The sequence below is a fragment of the Rhineura floridana genome, chromosome 8 (assembly GCF_030035675.1).
Source record: "Rhineura floridana isolate rRhiFlo1 chromosome 8, rRhiFlo1.hap2, whole genome shotgun sequence".
Lineage (NCBI taxonomy): Eukaryota > Metazoa > Chordata > Lepidosauria > Squamata > Rhineuridae > Rhineura > Rhineura floridana.
Window position 1 is genome coordinate 135,399,552 of NC_084487.1, and position 14,831 is coordinate 135,414,382.

The window sequence follows — 14,831 nt, forward strand, 5'->3', positions numbered from 1 at the left end:
TCCCCTAGTAACCAAGTGTTAAGAGTTGCTGTAAATTGACCGTGCCCACACTGCTGCTGGTAGCATTAATTGGTCACAATCATGTGGGCATGACCTACAGTGGAGTTACTTCCCACATAGCACCACCCTGCACTGTTAAGCAGCAACAGTGGTGACAGCCTTGTGCCCACATGGTTGAATTCCTTCACAAATAATTGAAAATGGCACAGAAGCTGCCACAACGCAGTGCTTCCCTCCCACATCACTGCAAGTAACATACAAAACAATTCACAGTGTTCCTTGGAACATCATCTGCCAATTTCTTTGTCCTCATCCCACTTCTAAAATTTTGGGGGTTGTGTTGTTGTGATTCAGGTCATTCAGTGGATGGGGCACCACCACTGCCTGTGGCCAGTTGGAGGTCCTTCACTGGAGTGTCCTCCAGTGTTGGGGAGGTGGCCGGAGGGGGGTGGCAGGCACTCCTATTTGTGGTGCCAGCTGCCTGTGCCCATCCCTGTAGCATTTGCCTCCGAGGGTGTGTTCCGGGGTTTTTTTCAGTGGTGTATGTGTGCTTCTTGCCTGCTCACTATCTCTGTTGTACCTGTAGTTGTATGCGTCTCATAGGATGCTTTTGATAAACTCTCCTTTGGCATCTCATGTGTGCTGCCTGTTCTTTGGGGGACAAAGAACCTATATCCATGTACAGGGTGCTTGCGGGGTGTAAGTTGTGGGGCACTGAGCATGCTTATGAGCTTCACATGCATTTGTTTACCTGGTTGCACTGTATCATGCTGCTGGTGTGTCTGTGTGATTGGTGGAGAACGTGGTGAGCGTTGCATGGTAGCCATTGCTAGGGATGTCATGTCAGCCCTGCTCCCTGTATGATTGCATTCCTGTGCTGGCAATTGTGAGCTGATTCTAACTAACTACCTCTAAGCGGACTCATAGTTTTATACACCCAATAAGGACACTTGTGAACTCTCCCATGTGTTGCCAGGTGGCCATGGATGCTATAGTGGTTCTCTGTCTTTTGCTGACTCCTTTTTGCCCTGCCAAGCTGTGCTGGCTCAACCAGTGTTTACCCTCCCAAGGGCTGCTGAACAGGGTTTGGACCCAGCGTTCTTTATGCCAACTAAATTTATCACAGCATACGTTATGCTGGCTTCCATAACTCAGGACTGCTCTGTCAGAAGATGCATCTTCTAGGGATTTTGTGTTGCATTTTAAGGTTTTGTTAAAATAGAAAAATAATCTGAGAGTTTTAAGAAGCTATTATTATCTTAGATTGTCAATCACATAATACTAATCAAATTGACTTAGACTGTTATTTGCTGACTTTAGGCCATTTTATATTACTTTTTTAGTATTAATTTAAGGGGGGGTTAGCTTGGAAAAATGACATATTATTAGGACTGATTGGGAATGTCATGTTATCTTCAAAAACACTGAAGGTTTTTTCAGGCTAACAGGTAGAAAAATACAAATAAGCCTATTTAATTGTAAAATGCTTACCCTGTAAAATAATGCATCTCTTGTTCCTTTTAAGCTGTTATTCCTGGAGGAAGAATCAGGAGCAAGGTGTACCTGAGTCAAAATGGAGGGGAAACAGCAACACTTCGGGAACATATGAAATTGATGTTCCAGCAGCAAGAAGAGTGAAGATAATGGGAGCACCAGCAGGAATAGCTCACCCAGAGGCTAGAGCAGCTGAAAAGCAGTCTCAAAGAGAAATTGGAGGCTTCACTACTGAAACCCCAAGCGGGGGTTGGGGGGGTTGGAATCATTTTGGAAGAGGAAAAGGATGCCACATGAGAGGAGGCGAGAGCCCTGCCTGATCAGAAGCCCTGCTGCAGAGCACCCAGACTGGGCTGGTGCAAGAGATCCAGGAAGTGAATGGGCAACTGAAGGGCTTGGACTGTGAGGAGTTGCAGTCAGTGGCAGAGGAAAAAGAGGCCTTGATGGTCCAGGAGCCTGCCAACAAGGAAGACACCAGAAAGATGGAGATGAAGCCCCAAGAACTGGAGGACGACAGGCTGGAAAATAAAGAAGGTCCCTCAGAGAAAAGTAAAGTACTGGCTGGAGAGGAGCTACTGCTGCTGGATTTCCAGGCTATTTGTCAGACCGCATCGCCCTCTATGTGCCTGCCCGGGCCCTGAGATCTTCAGGAGAGGCCCTTCTTTCAATACCTTCATCCGCACAAGTACAACTGGTGAGGATACAAGATAGGGCCTTATCGGTGGCTGCCCCTAGGCTTTGGAATTCCCTCCCTAAGGAGATAAGAATGGCCTCTTCCCTGCAGTCCTTTCGTCGACAGGTAAAAACTTTATTATTTCAGCAAGACTTTGATTCCGAAGGCGGCTAAGGATAGGCCCAAAAGGAGGTCATATTGCTCTTGCTTGTTTATTCTTTAATTATTCTGATTTTATGAGTATAGTTTTTAATATCAGAAACAGTTTAATGCTATTTTAAATTAGAGTTCATTTTTAAATTATATCTGTCTATATTTATTTACTTATGTATTGTATGCTTTTAACTTTGGTAGGTTTTAATCGTATCTGTTTTTTATCTGGAAGCCGCCGTGAGTTCCAATTTGGAAAAACGGCGGGGTGTAAATAAAGTTAATAATAAGTTAATAATAATAATTCTTCACTCCATGTGTGCCTGCTGTTGAAGAAGAAGTGCAGGCCAGGCCAGAGGAGGAGGGTGAACCACAGGCTGGAGAAGAGCAGCTATTGATAGATTTGCCAATTGTGGAAGAGAAAGTGCAGGAGGAGCCATTTGTGTATGTGGTCCCCTTGGGTCCCCTTCAAGCCTATAACCTTGAATGAATGAATGAATGAATGAAACTTCATTTTTACCCCCCCTTTTCCAAACTGGAACTCAGGGCAGCTTACAAATAAAACTACATGTAGTTAAAAACTTTAAAAAATATATACAATTCAGATACGATTAAACTATACGCAACCTTAAAACCATGAAACAGGCACTTAAAATACTAAAAAACAATTGAGAATAGTACAAGTAACAGCATAAAACAATAAACAAGCCTTGTTGAGCCCAATCCTAAACACCTTCTATCTCAAAAGCCTGTTGGAATAAAGAAGTCTTTACTTGCCGATGGAAGGATGGCAAGGAGGGGGCCATTCATGCCTCCCTAGGGAGTTTCAGAACCTAGGAGCAGCCACCGAGAAGGCCCTATCTTGCATCTCCACCAGTTGTGCTTGCGAAGGTGTTGGGACTGAGAGAAGGGCCTCTCCTGAAGATCTCAGGGCCCGGGCAGGCTCATATAGGGAGATACGGTCAGACAAATAGCCTGGACCTAGGCCATATAGGGCTTTATAGGTCAAAACCAGCACTTTGAATTGTGACCGGAAACAGACTGGCAGCCAGTGGAGCTGTTGTAACAAGGGAGTTGTATGGGCCCTGTAACCAGCCCCAGTTAACACTCTGGCTGCAGCTCTTTGTACCAGTTTAAGTTTCCAAACAGTCTTCAAAGGCAGCCCCACGTAGAGCGCGTTACAGTAATCTAAACGGGATGTAACTAAGGCATGCATCACCATAGTCAAATAAGGCGTTTCCAGGAACGGGCGCAGCTGGCGCACCAGTCTTAACTGGGCAAAAGCACTTCTGGCCACCGCCGAGACCTGGGCCTCCAAGTTTAGAGCTGAGTCCAGGAGCACACACAAACTGCGAACCTGTGTCTTCAGGGGGAGTGTAACCCCATCCAGCACAGGCTGAATCCCTATTCCCTGATCTGCCCTTCAACTGACCAGGAGCACCTCTGTCTTGTCTGGATTTAGTTTCAATTTGTTCACCCGCATCCAGTCCATCACTGATCCCAGGCACTGGTTCAGGACCAGGACAGCTTCCTTGGCTTTAGATGGAAAGGAGAAATAGAGTTGGGTGTCGTCTGCATACTGATGGCATCGAACCCCAAACCCCCGGACAACCTCTCCCAGTGGTTTCATGTAGATGTTAAATAACATGGGGGAGAAAACTGAACCCTGAGGGACCCCATAGGTCAACGGCCAAGGAGTCGAACAGGAATCCCCCAGCACCACCTTCTGGGTTCGTCCCTCCAGAAAGGAATGGAGCCATCGTAACACGGTGCCCCCAAGTCCCATCCCGGCAAGGCGGTCCAGAAGGATACCATGGTCGATGGTATCGAAAGCTGCTGAGAGGTCCAGTAGAACCAACAGGGACACACTCCCCCTGTCCAGCTCTCTGCGTAGGTCATCCACCAAGGCGACCAAAGCTGTCTCTGTCCCGTAGCCAGGCCTGAAACCAGACTGAAATGGATCCAGATAATCCACTTCATCCAAGAATCTCTGGAGCTGGGTGGCCACCACACGCTCTATTACCTTGCCCAGAAATGGAATGTTGGAGACTGGCCGATAATTTCCCATTATGGAGGGATTCAGGGAGGGCTTTTTCAACAAAGGCCATACAACAGCCTCTTTTAGGCACATTGGGATTCTGCCTTGTTGTAAAGAGGCATTAACTACTCCCCTCACCCACTCGGCCAGTCCCGCTCTGGCACTTTTGATGAGCCAGGAAGGGCAAGGATCCAGCAGACATGTGGTGGCTCTCGCCTCTCCAAGGATCTTGTCCACATCCTCGGGCTGTACAAATTGAAAGGAATCCATTATTATTGGACAAGCAGGAGCCAAGGTGACATCCCCTGAGACTGTATCCATTTTAGCGTCCAAGTCGGAGCGAATCTGAGCGACTTTATCTGCAAAGTGCCGTGCAAATTCTTGACAGCAGTCTTGAATCACCTTGAATCTGGAAGTGGCATCTGCAGTGGAAAAAACCTGCTCCGCTGGTCAGAACAGTTTCCTTTGTTAATCTAATAGTACAGCCAGATCCTGTGACTTAATGGACTTCTTGAATGGGCAATCTGCATATCCAAAGGGATGTGGCCAAGAAAGATCCTGTGGCTATTGAAACTTTTTCAAGGGAGAGGCCCTCCTTCCCCCATGCTGGAGCCAAGGAGAGGCTTGTATTTTTTAGTCTCATGTGGGAGAGAAACAGGGAACTAGGAAGACACAAAGTTCACAATCTGAGCAACTTATTGCTCAAGCACAGACTTAGCTGCATTGCTTTCAGATCACCTATTCTGTCAAGTCTGCAGCTAAAACTGAAAAGGTAGAGATATAGTTTGCTTCAATGCTTATTAAAGTATTGTTTATTAAAGGAGGAGAAAGACTACATGGACTACGCATAGATTTTGAAATTACTAGAAAGCACATGTGCTAGGAATGAGATTTCCCCAACCCGCTCATCTGCTCCATCCCACTCCTCAACGCTCACCGCAGGCATCACGGAGAAAGAGGAGGCAAGAGAAAAGGGGCTCTCCCCAGATGGAAGGATAGAATGGCTGCCATGGCCAAAGCCTCCCAGAGCAGGGCCAGACTGCAAAAGAGGAAGAGGAGGCACCACACTGTGGGGAAAGCAACAGGCTGCGGTGGATGAAATTCTGACCACAGAGAATCAGAATTAAGCAGATATTCACCCATGACATCCTGCAGCCAGTTGCTTGCCCCACAGTATGACACCTCCTCTTCCTGTTCTTCCTCCTCCATGGTCTGGTCCACTGCCTATGGATTACTTACCAGCATACATTTATTACCTTCCCATTCTCAGTCTCCCCACCCACCCCTGCTCAGAAAAGACTTCTACTTTACCAAGAGCGGCAGAGTTGTGCATCTTCAGTGTTCAAAATGATCCTCTTCCCATGGGGAATCCTGAGATCTTCTAATTCACATACTGGACATTCTTCGAGTTCAACACAAGACTCAGATAGCTCATCAAGTATTTGCCCTGTTTCACAACAATTTTAGAAGTTGGGCTATTAAAAAAATAAAATAGTAAGCAACAACCTAAGTTTCTAAACATACGGCTATGGATGAAGTTTTCTGAAACTCTTGAAATCAAGCTTGTCCACATGGATTTTTTTCTAATTGATCTGGTAATAACACAAAGAATTCTCACATTATATGCATTATTGTATGTATAATATAAAAATATGAAAATGCAGGAGTGGCTTGTACATAAGCAGGCACTCAATTTCCCCCCCAGAAACTTATTTTATAGTGACCAATGGCCCAACCCTTCTGTTCCCCCCCACACACAATTTTTGACTCTGCACATCCAATGAAAATTGTCTCGCTACACTCCTGGGTGGACTTCCAGTGTAGGAAAGCTCATTATGATCATTAACAAGCCTACTCTTTGGTGGTGATAGAAGAAGCATTACTTTGCCACCAGCAATTCATCCTCTCAGTGTCACCCAGCAAAGCTTTCCCTGGTGGTTTGAGTTTTGTTACATTTTTCCCCAGAGGGAGATTTGATAGAACTCTTGGTAGCACAATGCAATATGTTTGTGGGACATTTTGGAGATAAAATCTGCCACAACTTCTATTCCACAGTTAATGCAGTTTAATCTGTGGAGGTGTCCAGGGTACCATCTGGTTGTATATTATTGGATGACTTTCAGTTTTTAGGGTCTGAGGATGTGGATATAGTGCTTGGGTGTTTTTAATCCGACCACTTGCATGGTCGACCTTTATCCCTTGGGGCTTATTCCATCTAGCAGGGAGGGGCTGACCCTCTAGGCCCAGGAGGTGGTAGATGCCTCTGTAAGGCAGAAAGTGATTCTTGCCTCTTTAAAAGAAGCCATTGTTCTCCTGAAGAAGCCTTCCTTGGACACAGGACATTTTAATAAGTATAGGTCAGTAGCAAAAGAAAGAAACACTTCCTGGGCAAGATGCTTGAGCAGGTGGTTGCCATTCAGGACCAGGCACTCTTAGATTAATCTAATCTTCTAGATCCATTTCAAATAGAGTTGTGGTCTGGTGTTGTCATGGTAACTGCCTTGTTGCCCTGCTCTATGCCAGGAGAGAGACACGAGAATCAACCCTGTTGATGGTTTCCAGTATCATAGGCCATGATATCTTTATGGAGACGCTGTCCAAGACAAGTGTGGGTAGGACTGCCTTATGTTGGTTCCACTCATACCTAGACGGCCATTTTCAGAAGATGGTGTTAGTACATTTCTTCTTGCCCTTTGGCATTTGTGCTTTCGTGTCCTGCAGGGATCAGTCTTATCCACCATGCGGTTTGACATGTACATCAAACAGCTGAGTGAGATTTGGAGTGTGGTGTTACCAATTTGCCAATCACACACAAAACTATTTCTTGCTCTCATTGAACCTCAGTGAGGGAGTGAACTTGCCAGATCAGTGTCTGGCTGTGGTATGACTCAATGAGGTCTGATAAACTGACACACTCCAGGTAAGAAGGAGGTATTGTAAGTGAGTAGCTCTTCCTTCCAAGTAAGCAGTGTTCAGTCTGGTCTGGATGAGGTTGCACTCCCCATAAAAGACTGCATATATAGTTTGGGAATAATTGTTAATCCATCTTTGTCCCTGGAGGTATAACTGTCCCCTGTAGCACAGAGTGCCTGTTACCATTTTAGGCTGGTATGCCAACTACAAGCCTACTTAGAGGGAGATTAGATTACTGTTAAGGCATTGTATGTGTGGTTGCCTTTGAAACCAGTTCAGAAACTCCAATTAACAAATCATATGGAGACAAGAGTACTAATTGGGATTGAGCTATATGAGCATATTATGTCAATACTTTATAACCTTTATAATCTTCATCAGCACCCGTCCAGACAGCAATAATACAATAACATGGAGGAATCATTACAAAACAAATAAAAAAACAGAATGATGTGTGGACCATCCATTGTAAATTCCTCACTAATGTACTATTATTGTGTCAATTACATATTACAGAATACACCTGCAAAAAAACCCAGTCTGAAAAGGCCCTACAATATTAAAATCAGTTAAAACAATAAGCTTCCTTTTGTTGTGCTTTCCCAATAAGGATCGCACTGCCACCATGCTATAATTAAATAAGAAAAAAAAAACACCTAGATATGTAGCTGCAAGCTATGTCTCCAGCAAATGTCTAGTTTGGTCCTTACTGTTCAAACCACTTCCCATACATTATTGCAATAATTTTTACAAAAGCCTTGCCTGAGGCTACCCAGACAGTTCATGGCAGAGATGAGATCTGAACAAGCAACAACTTCATGGATCTTCACAGACCAATTCCTTAGCCACAATACTATCTCAAACCTATACTGTACTATACTGATCCTCTGCAACAATGTCATGATCAAAATTTGTTGCTGATCAGGAGCCTAGAAAACTGAAAGACAAGTGCAAGCGCCGGCTTGTTTCTTCACACTTTAAAAAACAGAACAGGAATTTCCTTACTGTAAACATTTTGTTTTGGGGAACGTAAGGAAGCCATTTGAGATCTTTTGGTATTAACCTCTTGCTGATGGGAGGAACAATTGAAAGAATCTCAAATGCCATCTTTACCCTATCTGAGAATAACAATAAAATTAATTTTCTCTTTTGATAGCAAAAGTTATGAAAGACATTCCTAGTAAGCCTACACCAAAGGGACCATACTTGCCTTCAGGACAATGCACATGACATCCTTCAACACATTTCACAGGGCACACCACTGGCTCAAAGTGCTGGCATGTCCTTGGACAGGCAGGACCACAGCTGCTATACCTCCACTCACACTGGTATCCTAATTCCTTGTTCATGTCTTCACAACTTTGTGCTATCAAATATGAAAAAATGGGATATTTGTGCCATGAAATAAGGACTTAGCATTTTAGAGTACTTTTTCATATTCAGAGTGTTTCATATACTCTTGGTTGCTGTAATCCAGTTTATAACAACCCTGTAATGTAATTCAGTCAGCATTATTATAGTCATATTGCAGATGGACCATCGATACCAGATACCATCGACCATGGTATCTTGTTGGGCCGCCTTGCTGGGATGGGACTTGGAGGCATGGTGTTCCAGTGGCTCCGGTCCTTTCTAGAGGGGCGAACCCAGAAGGTGGTCATGGGGGATGCCTGTTCGACTCCTTGGCCATTGACCTATGGGGTCCCTAAGGGTTCAGTTTTGTCCCCCATGTTGTTTAATATTTATATGAAACCGCTGGGAGAGGTTATCCAGAGTTCTGGGGTTCGGTGCCACCAATATGCAGATGACACCCAACTCTACTTCTCTTTTCCACCTAATGAAACCAAGGAAGCCGTCCAGACTCTGAATTGATGCCTGGTATCAGTGGTGGACTGGATGAGGATGAACAGGCTGAAATTAAATCCTGACAAGACAGAGGTGCTCCTTGTCAGTCGGAGGGCGGATCGGGGAATAGGGATCCAACTTGTGCTGGATGGGGTTACACTCCCCCTGAAATCACAGGTCCGCAGCTTGGGAGTACTCCTGGACTCGGCTTTGAGCCTGGAGGCACAGGCCTCTGCTGTAGCAGGGAGTGCTTTTGCTCAATTAAGATTGATACGCCTGCTGCGCCCGTTCCCTGATTTGTCAGACTTGACTATGGTGACACATGCACTAGTTACATCCCGATTAGACTACTGTAACGTGCTGTACGTGGGGCTGCCCTTGAAGACTGCTCGAAAACTTAAATTGGTATAGAGAGCTGCAGCCAGAATGTTAACTGGTGCTAGACTTAGAGAACGTACAGCCCCTCTATTGTACCAGCTCCACTGGCTGCCAATTTGTTTCCGGGCACAATTCGAAGTGCTGGTTTTGACCTATAAAGCCCTATACGGCTTAGGTCCAGGCTATCTGTTAGATTGTATCTCCCCTTATGAACCTGCTCGGCCTTTGAGATCATCTGGTGAGACTCTTCTCTCTATTCCATCTTCTTTGCAAGTTTTTCTTGCGCAGACACAGCATAGGGCCTTCTCAGTGGCTGCCCCTAGATTATGGAACTCTCTCCCCAATGAGGTTCGTACGGCTCCCTCGTTATCGTCTTTTTGTATCCAGTTGAAGACTGTTTTGTTTAGACGGGCTTTTAATTATGTTTATCATTTTTTAATCTATTTAAGATTTAATGTACTTTTAACTGTTTAATTGTATTTTTGTTTGATTTAATTGTTTTGGTTTTTAGTCTAATTATGTTTTAATTGTAAGCCGCCCTGAGTCTTTTGAGAAAGGGCGGGGTATAAATATTTTAAATAAATAAATAAATGGAGGGGTTGAGGGACATGACTTGTCTATTCAGTTCTTGGCAGAAGTGAAATTCACACTGGGAACTTCACTTAACATACCATCTATACCATCTAAGGGTAGGCACAAAGGCCTTAATCCAGCTCATTTCTATGTCACATGTATTGACCTTTTCTGGGCAATTTTGTAAGGAAATCCTAAAATAAATCCACAAAAATTCAGTACTTTTTTAAAAAGAACTACGTGCTAATTGCTCTGAGGGCTGTCTCTCTCCCCCCCCCCCGTCTTTTTATCTGGCTGCAGCAGCTCGCATGCTGTTCCCATTGCACATATTGAAAAAAGTAACTGCACTTCCCCCTTGGAGCGATGGGACCTGATGATGTGCCATTGCTCTCAACAAAACAATTTGGCTCTCTCTCTCTCAGGCACATGTTAGCTGCTCCAGCTGACTAGTATACAGGCTTCTGTGCATTCTCATGAAATTACTAATCCAAGATTCATTGGGCAGAGCCATTATAGTTACACAAGTATAAAACCAATATACATTTTTATTACAGATATTAGAGCTGACCCAAAATTTCCCAGAAGGCATTTTTCTTAGAAAATTACTGAGATGTTCCTTTTTCTCATCCCTCAAGAAAAAGGCCACTGTGCAGAATTTTCTCCAAATATTCCCTGACCCCACCAGTGCCCTGGAACAATGCAAGATCCAGGACACTGTGCAGGATACAAGATGCTGGCTGGGCTACCAATGCAAAGAAAGAAAGAAAGAAAGAAAGAAAGAAAGAAAGAAAGAAAGAAAGAAAGAAAGAAAGAAAGAAAGAAAGAAAGAAAGAAAGAAAGAAAGAAAGAAAGAAAGAAAGAAAGAAAGAAAGAAAGAAAGAAAGAAAGAAAGAAACTATACTACTGACACCGCTAATGGTCGTCCCCCCCAAAGAACCCTGGGGAAATTCAGTGAAATGGTCCCCTCAATTTCTCTGTCAACAAATAGGATAGACAATTTCAAGTGGCCATTTCTGCACACTCCGATATATGCACAAGAACTCACCACATACCAAAACATCACAACTGCCGTAGTTCAGGAGGACATATTAAGGGTGACTTTTGCTTGGCTTTTTCCCCTCTGATAGATTTCCCACTGACAGCAATGAAGACTTGGATTAAATGAAGACAAACTACTCTACCAATGGAAATGCTGTACACTCAGGTCACATCCACAACATGCATTCAAAGCACTCTTATACCATTTTAACAATCATGGGTACAGATGTGAAGGTCCAGAAAAAAACTGGAAAAATTAGGAAAAGAACTGCTTTTGTTTTCAATTTTTTGAAGGGAAAAAAGGCTCCCCCCCCCGGTAGTTTGTTAAAGGTGATGAGAGTTATTAGGAGACCCCTCACAGAGTTACAGTTCCCAGCACCCTTAACAAATTACAGTTCTCAGGATTCTTTAGGGGCAAGCCATGATTGTTGAAGTGGTATAAGTGTGATTTGAATGTATAGTGTGGATGTGACCTCAGTCCTTACAAGCTGCTTTCATCTTGATATATTTAATTTTCCTGCAATTCACTAGCACTTACAGCATAGAGTACGTGACCTCCAGTGAACCACTGCCCCTTTCTGCGCACAGGCATGGGCGTAAGCAGCTAGGACATCACAGAAGCAGGCACAATCCCCAACAGATTCACAAGCGCAAGTATCATACATGCAGATATCCACATATGGCTCAGGATCCACCTGCAAAGAAAGTTACAGATGTCAAACACTTTCACTCATTAGCAGCTTTCCATTGCATTGAATAAACAGAGATTATTCACTTAAACACACACACACAGCTTGTCTCCAAATCAGACTCTCAACTTCACTATGCAATATAAATGCATTCAGCTTAATAATGGAATGCAAGTAGGGTTGCCAGGTCTCCAGTTTTCTGCCGGAGTCTCTGCCAAAAGGGGGCCGTCTCCGGCCTCCAGCAATACTTTGTTTAAACTGGATGATCTCTGGCTTTTCATTGGCCCCCTCAGCCATGCATGCGTGATTGACACGCATGCGTGATGGGTGTGGCTGGCTGCCTTCCCGCCCTTTGTCATTGAGGCAGGGAGAGCTGGTGCCGCCAGGGCCGGGCTCTGTCTTCCCGGGCGGCGAGGCCAGGACACTCTGCACATGCCCAGAGACGCCCTGCGGCCGAGGCCAGAGGTGCAGCCTGTCTTGGACAGGGGCAGGCGGGAGTGGCAACGAGGGGCTGGCCCCGGGCGCGTGAGGCAGGCGCTGCTTAAAAGGCCGCTCGGGCGAGCGCGGCGCTGTCATTCTCCCTCCTGCTGTGGGCGCCGCTGGGCGGGAGTGGCCTCGATGGAGCTCGGCAGTGGCGGCAGCGGCCGTGGCGGCGGCCACAGCGTCTCTGGCTGGGGGGGCCCATCGCGGCCGCTGCCGCCCAGCAGCACCCACAGCACGAGGGGTGAAGTGGCCAGGCGTCCTCGGGGCTAAAAAGGAGCTGGCCCCGTCCGGCTGCTGTGGGTGGCAGACTGGAGAGAGAGAGAGAAAGAGAGAGAGGCTAGAGAGAGAGAGAGAGAGAGAAAGAGATGCTGGAGAGAGAGAGAGATGCTGGAGAGAGAGAGAGAAAGAGAGAGATGCTGGAGAGAGAAAGAGAGAGATGCTGGAGAGAGAGAGAGAGAGAGAAAGATGCTGGAGAAAGAGAGAGATGCTGGAGACAGAGAGAGATGCTGGAGAAAGAGAGAGATGCTGGAGAGAGAGAAAGAAAGAGATGCTGGAGAGAGAGAGAGAGAGAGAGAGAGAGAAAGAGAGAGATGCTGGAGAAAGAGAGAGATGCTGGAGAAAGAGAGAGATGCTGGAGAAAGAGAGAGATGCTGGAGAAAGAGAGAGATGCTGGAGAGAGAGAGAGATGCTGGAGAGAGAGAAAGAAAGAGATGCTGGAGAGAGAGAGAGAGAGAGAGAGAGAGAGAGAAAGATGCTGGAGAAAGAGAGAGATGCTGGAGAAAGAGAGAGTGAGAGGCTGGAGAGAGCCAAGCGCCCTCCCCCCTTCTGGAGCCTCCCAATATGGGAAGAAAGAAATGCCCAGAAAGAGTGGGTCGCACTTTAGGTAAAAGGGGGGTTGATAGCAAGCCCAGCTGAATGCATGAGCCTGAGGTTAGATGGTGTCCTGGCTAGGGTTTTTTGAAAGACTGGTTTTACGAAGGATATTTCCCTGTGATCCAAAAGACACATTTGAAAGTTGCAAGGGCAGGTGATCCTTCACTGCCACCCACCCACTCTCTTCTTTCTAAAAACCACACACCCTTCCAAAGCCCACAAAGTGGGCACCAGGACAGCTCCTTAAACCCAGAGCCAGAATTTGGGCAGATAAAGAGAGAGAGAGTATGGGGAGCTCTGAGTAAGAGTGCCTGTGACTTGGTTTCTCTAACAATTTAGACATATTTGTTTGCAGCTAAATGAAGCCTTTCTGTTATGGGGGGAGGGAGGGAGCCCGAATCCCACACCGTATACCCCATTCAGCCTTTTGCACAACACTGTGTGTATGAATTAAATTGATTTTTGTTTGACTCTCTGTGTGTGAGAGAGAGTGAGTGAGTGACTCTTGTCATGCTGAGGTGCCGCCCTGTGCCCCTTTCTGGTGGGTGACCAAGAGCTGCTTTGCACCCCCAACTGTAAAGCTAACACATAATAGTTCTCCTGTTTTCTTCATTCACTTCCATTTCATTGCAAAATCTTCCTGGATAGCTCACCCCGCACCAGAGGCACATGCCAGCACAGAAGGAAGACGTGTGTGTGTCCCAGTTTAAAGGTGGCTCCTTTTGGAGGAAGGGTGGGATATAATATCAATCAAAATAAAGTGCTGTCCCCCATTGGATTTGTCAGGGGAGAAGGCAGGAAGATCAACAGTAGATGGACCCAGAGCCCCGGCAGGCAGAGGTGTCTCCTGATTGGTTGTAAGTAAGGGGGCAGGCAGGGAGGTTGAGGGAGGCGGGCCCCCTTTGGCCTCATGGGCCAGCTGCCACACCAGATGGAAATGGACATGGACTACCTTCAAGTTGCTCCTGACTTAATGGCTACCCTATGAATGGGGTGTTCATGGTAAGTGGTATTCAGAGGGGGTTTACCTTTGCCTTCCTCTGAGGCTGAGAGGCAGTGACTGGCCCAAGGTCACCCAGAGAGCTTTGTGGCTGTGTGAGAATTTGAACCCTGGTCTCCCAGGTTGTAGCCCAACACCTTAACCACTACACCACACTGGCTCTGTACACCACACCATATACTTACCCAAAATTAACTCCCATCAGCTCCAGTTGTAGTTCAGTGACATCTGGAGGGCTCCCACAGGTTTGTCTCTCCATCAGAGTCCCTGCTCCTTAAGCCCCTGCCAAGTGACGTGAGGCAGGGAGTGGCCTTCTTAATGGTGGCACCCCTGTTTTGGAATAGCCTCCCCAGAGAGGCCCACCCAGGCTTTTTAAATAACTCTCATTGTTTGTTATGTGTTTGTATAATATTCTGTCATCTGAGCTGCAAGTAGTTTTTGTTTTCCTCTATTAGGAAGGAAAATTTATGGTGCATTTTATTGTTTGTTGTACTTTTAACTATTGTGTTGCCATATTTTTAACTTTTGCATTTTATTCTTTATTCTGTGAGTCACTCAGTTGTTGTTATGTTCAAGTCGATTTCAATTTATGGCGACCCTATGAATCAGCGACCTCCAAGAGCATCTGTCATGAGCCACCCTGTTCAGATCTTTCAAGTTCAGGTGTGTGGCTTCCTTTATGGA

At 45.7% G+C, this 14,831-nt stretch overlaps 1 protein-coding gene across 3 annotated transcripts in view; it reads right to left on the reverse strand.

Annotated features, from left to right (window-relative positions):
* VWF (von Willebrand factor) overlaps positions 1–14,831 on the reverse strand; it is a 313,429-nt gene that overhangs the window by 132,123 nt on the left and 166,475 nt on the right. For all 3 annotated transcript variants that reach the window (XM_061582613.1, XM_061582612.1, XM_061582614.1), the window contains 3 exons: positions 11,641–11,797; positions 8,479–8,634; positions 5,667–5,802 (listed from right to left, as the gene is read on the reverse strand). In XM_061582613.1, the coding sequence (XP_061438597.1) occupies positions 5,667–5,802; positions 8,479–8,634; positions 11,641–11,797 (449 nt within the window). The remainder of the gene's footprint in view (positions 1–5,666; positions 5,803–8,478; positions 8,635–11,640; positions 11,798–14,831) is intronic.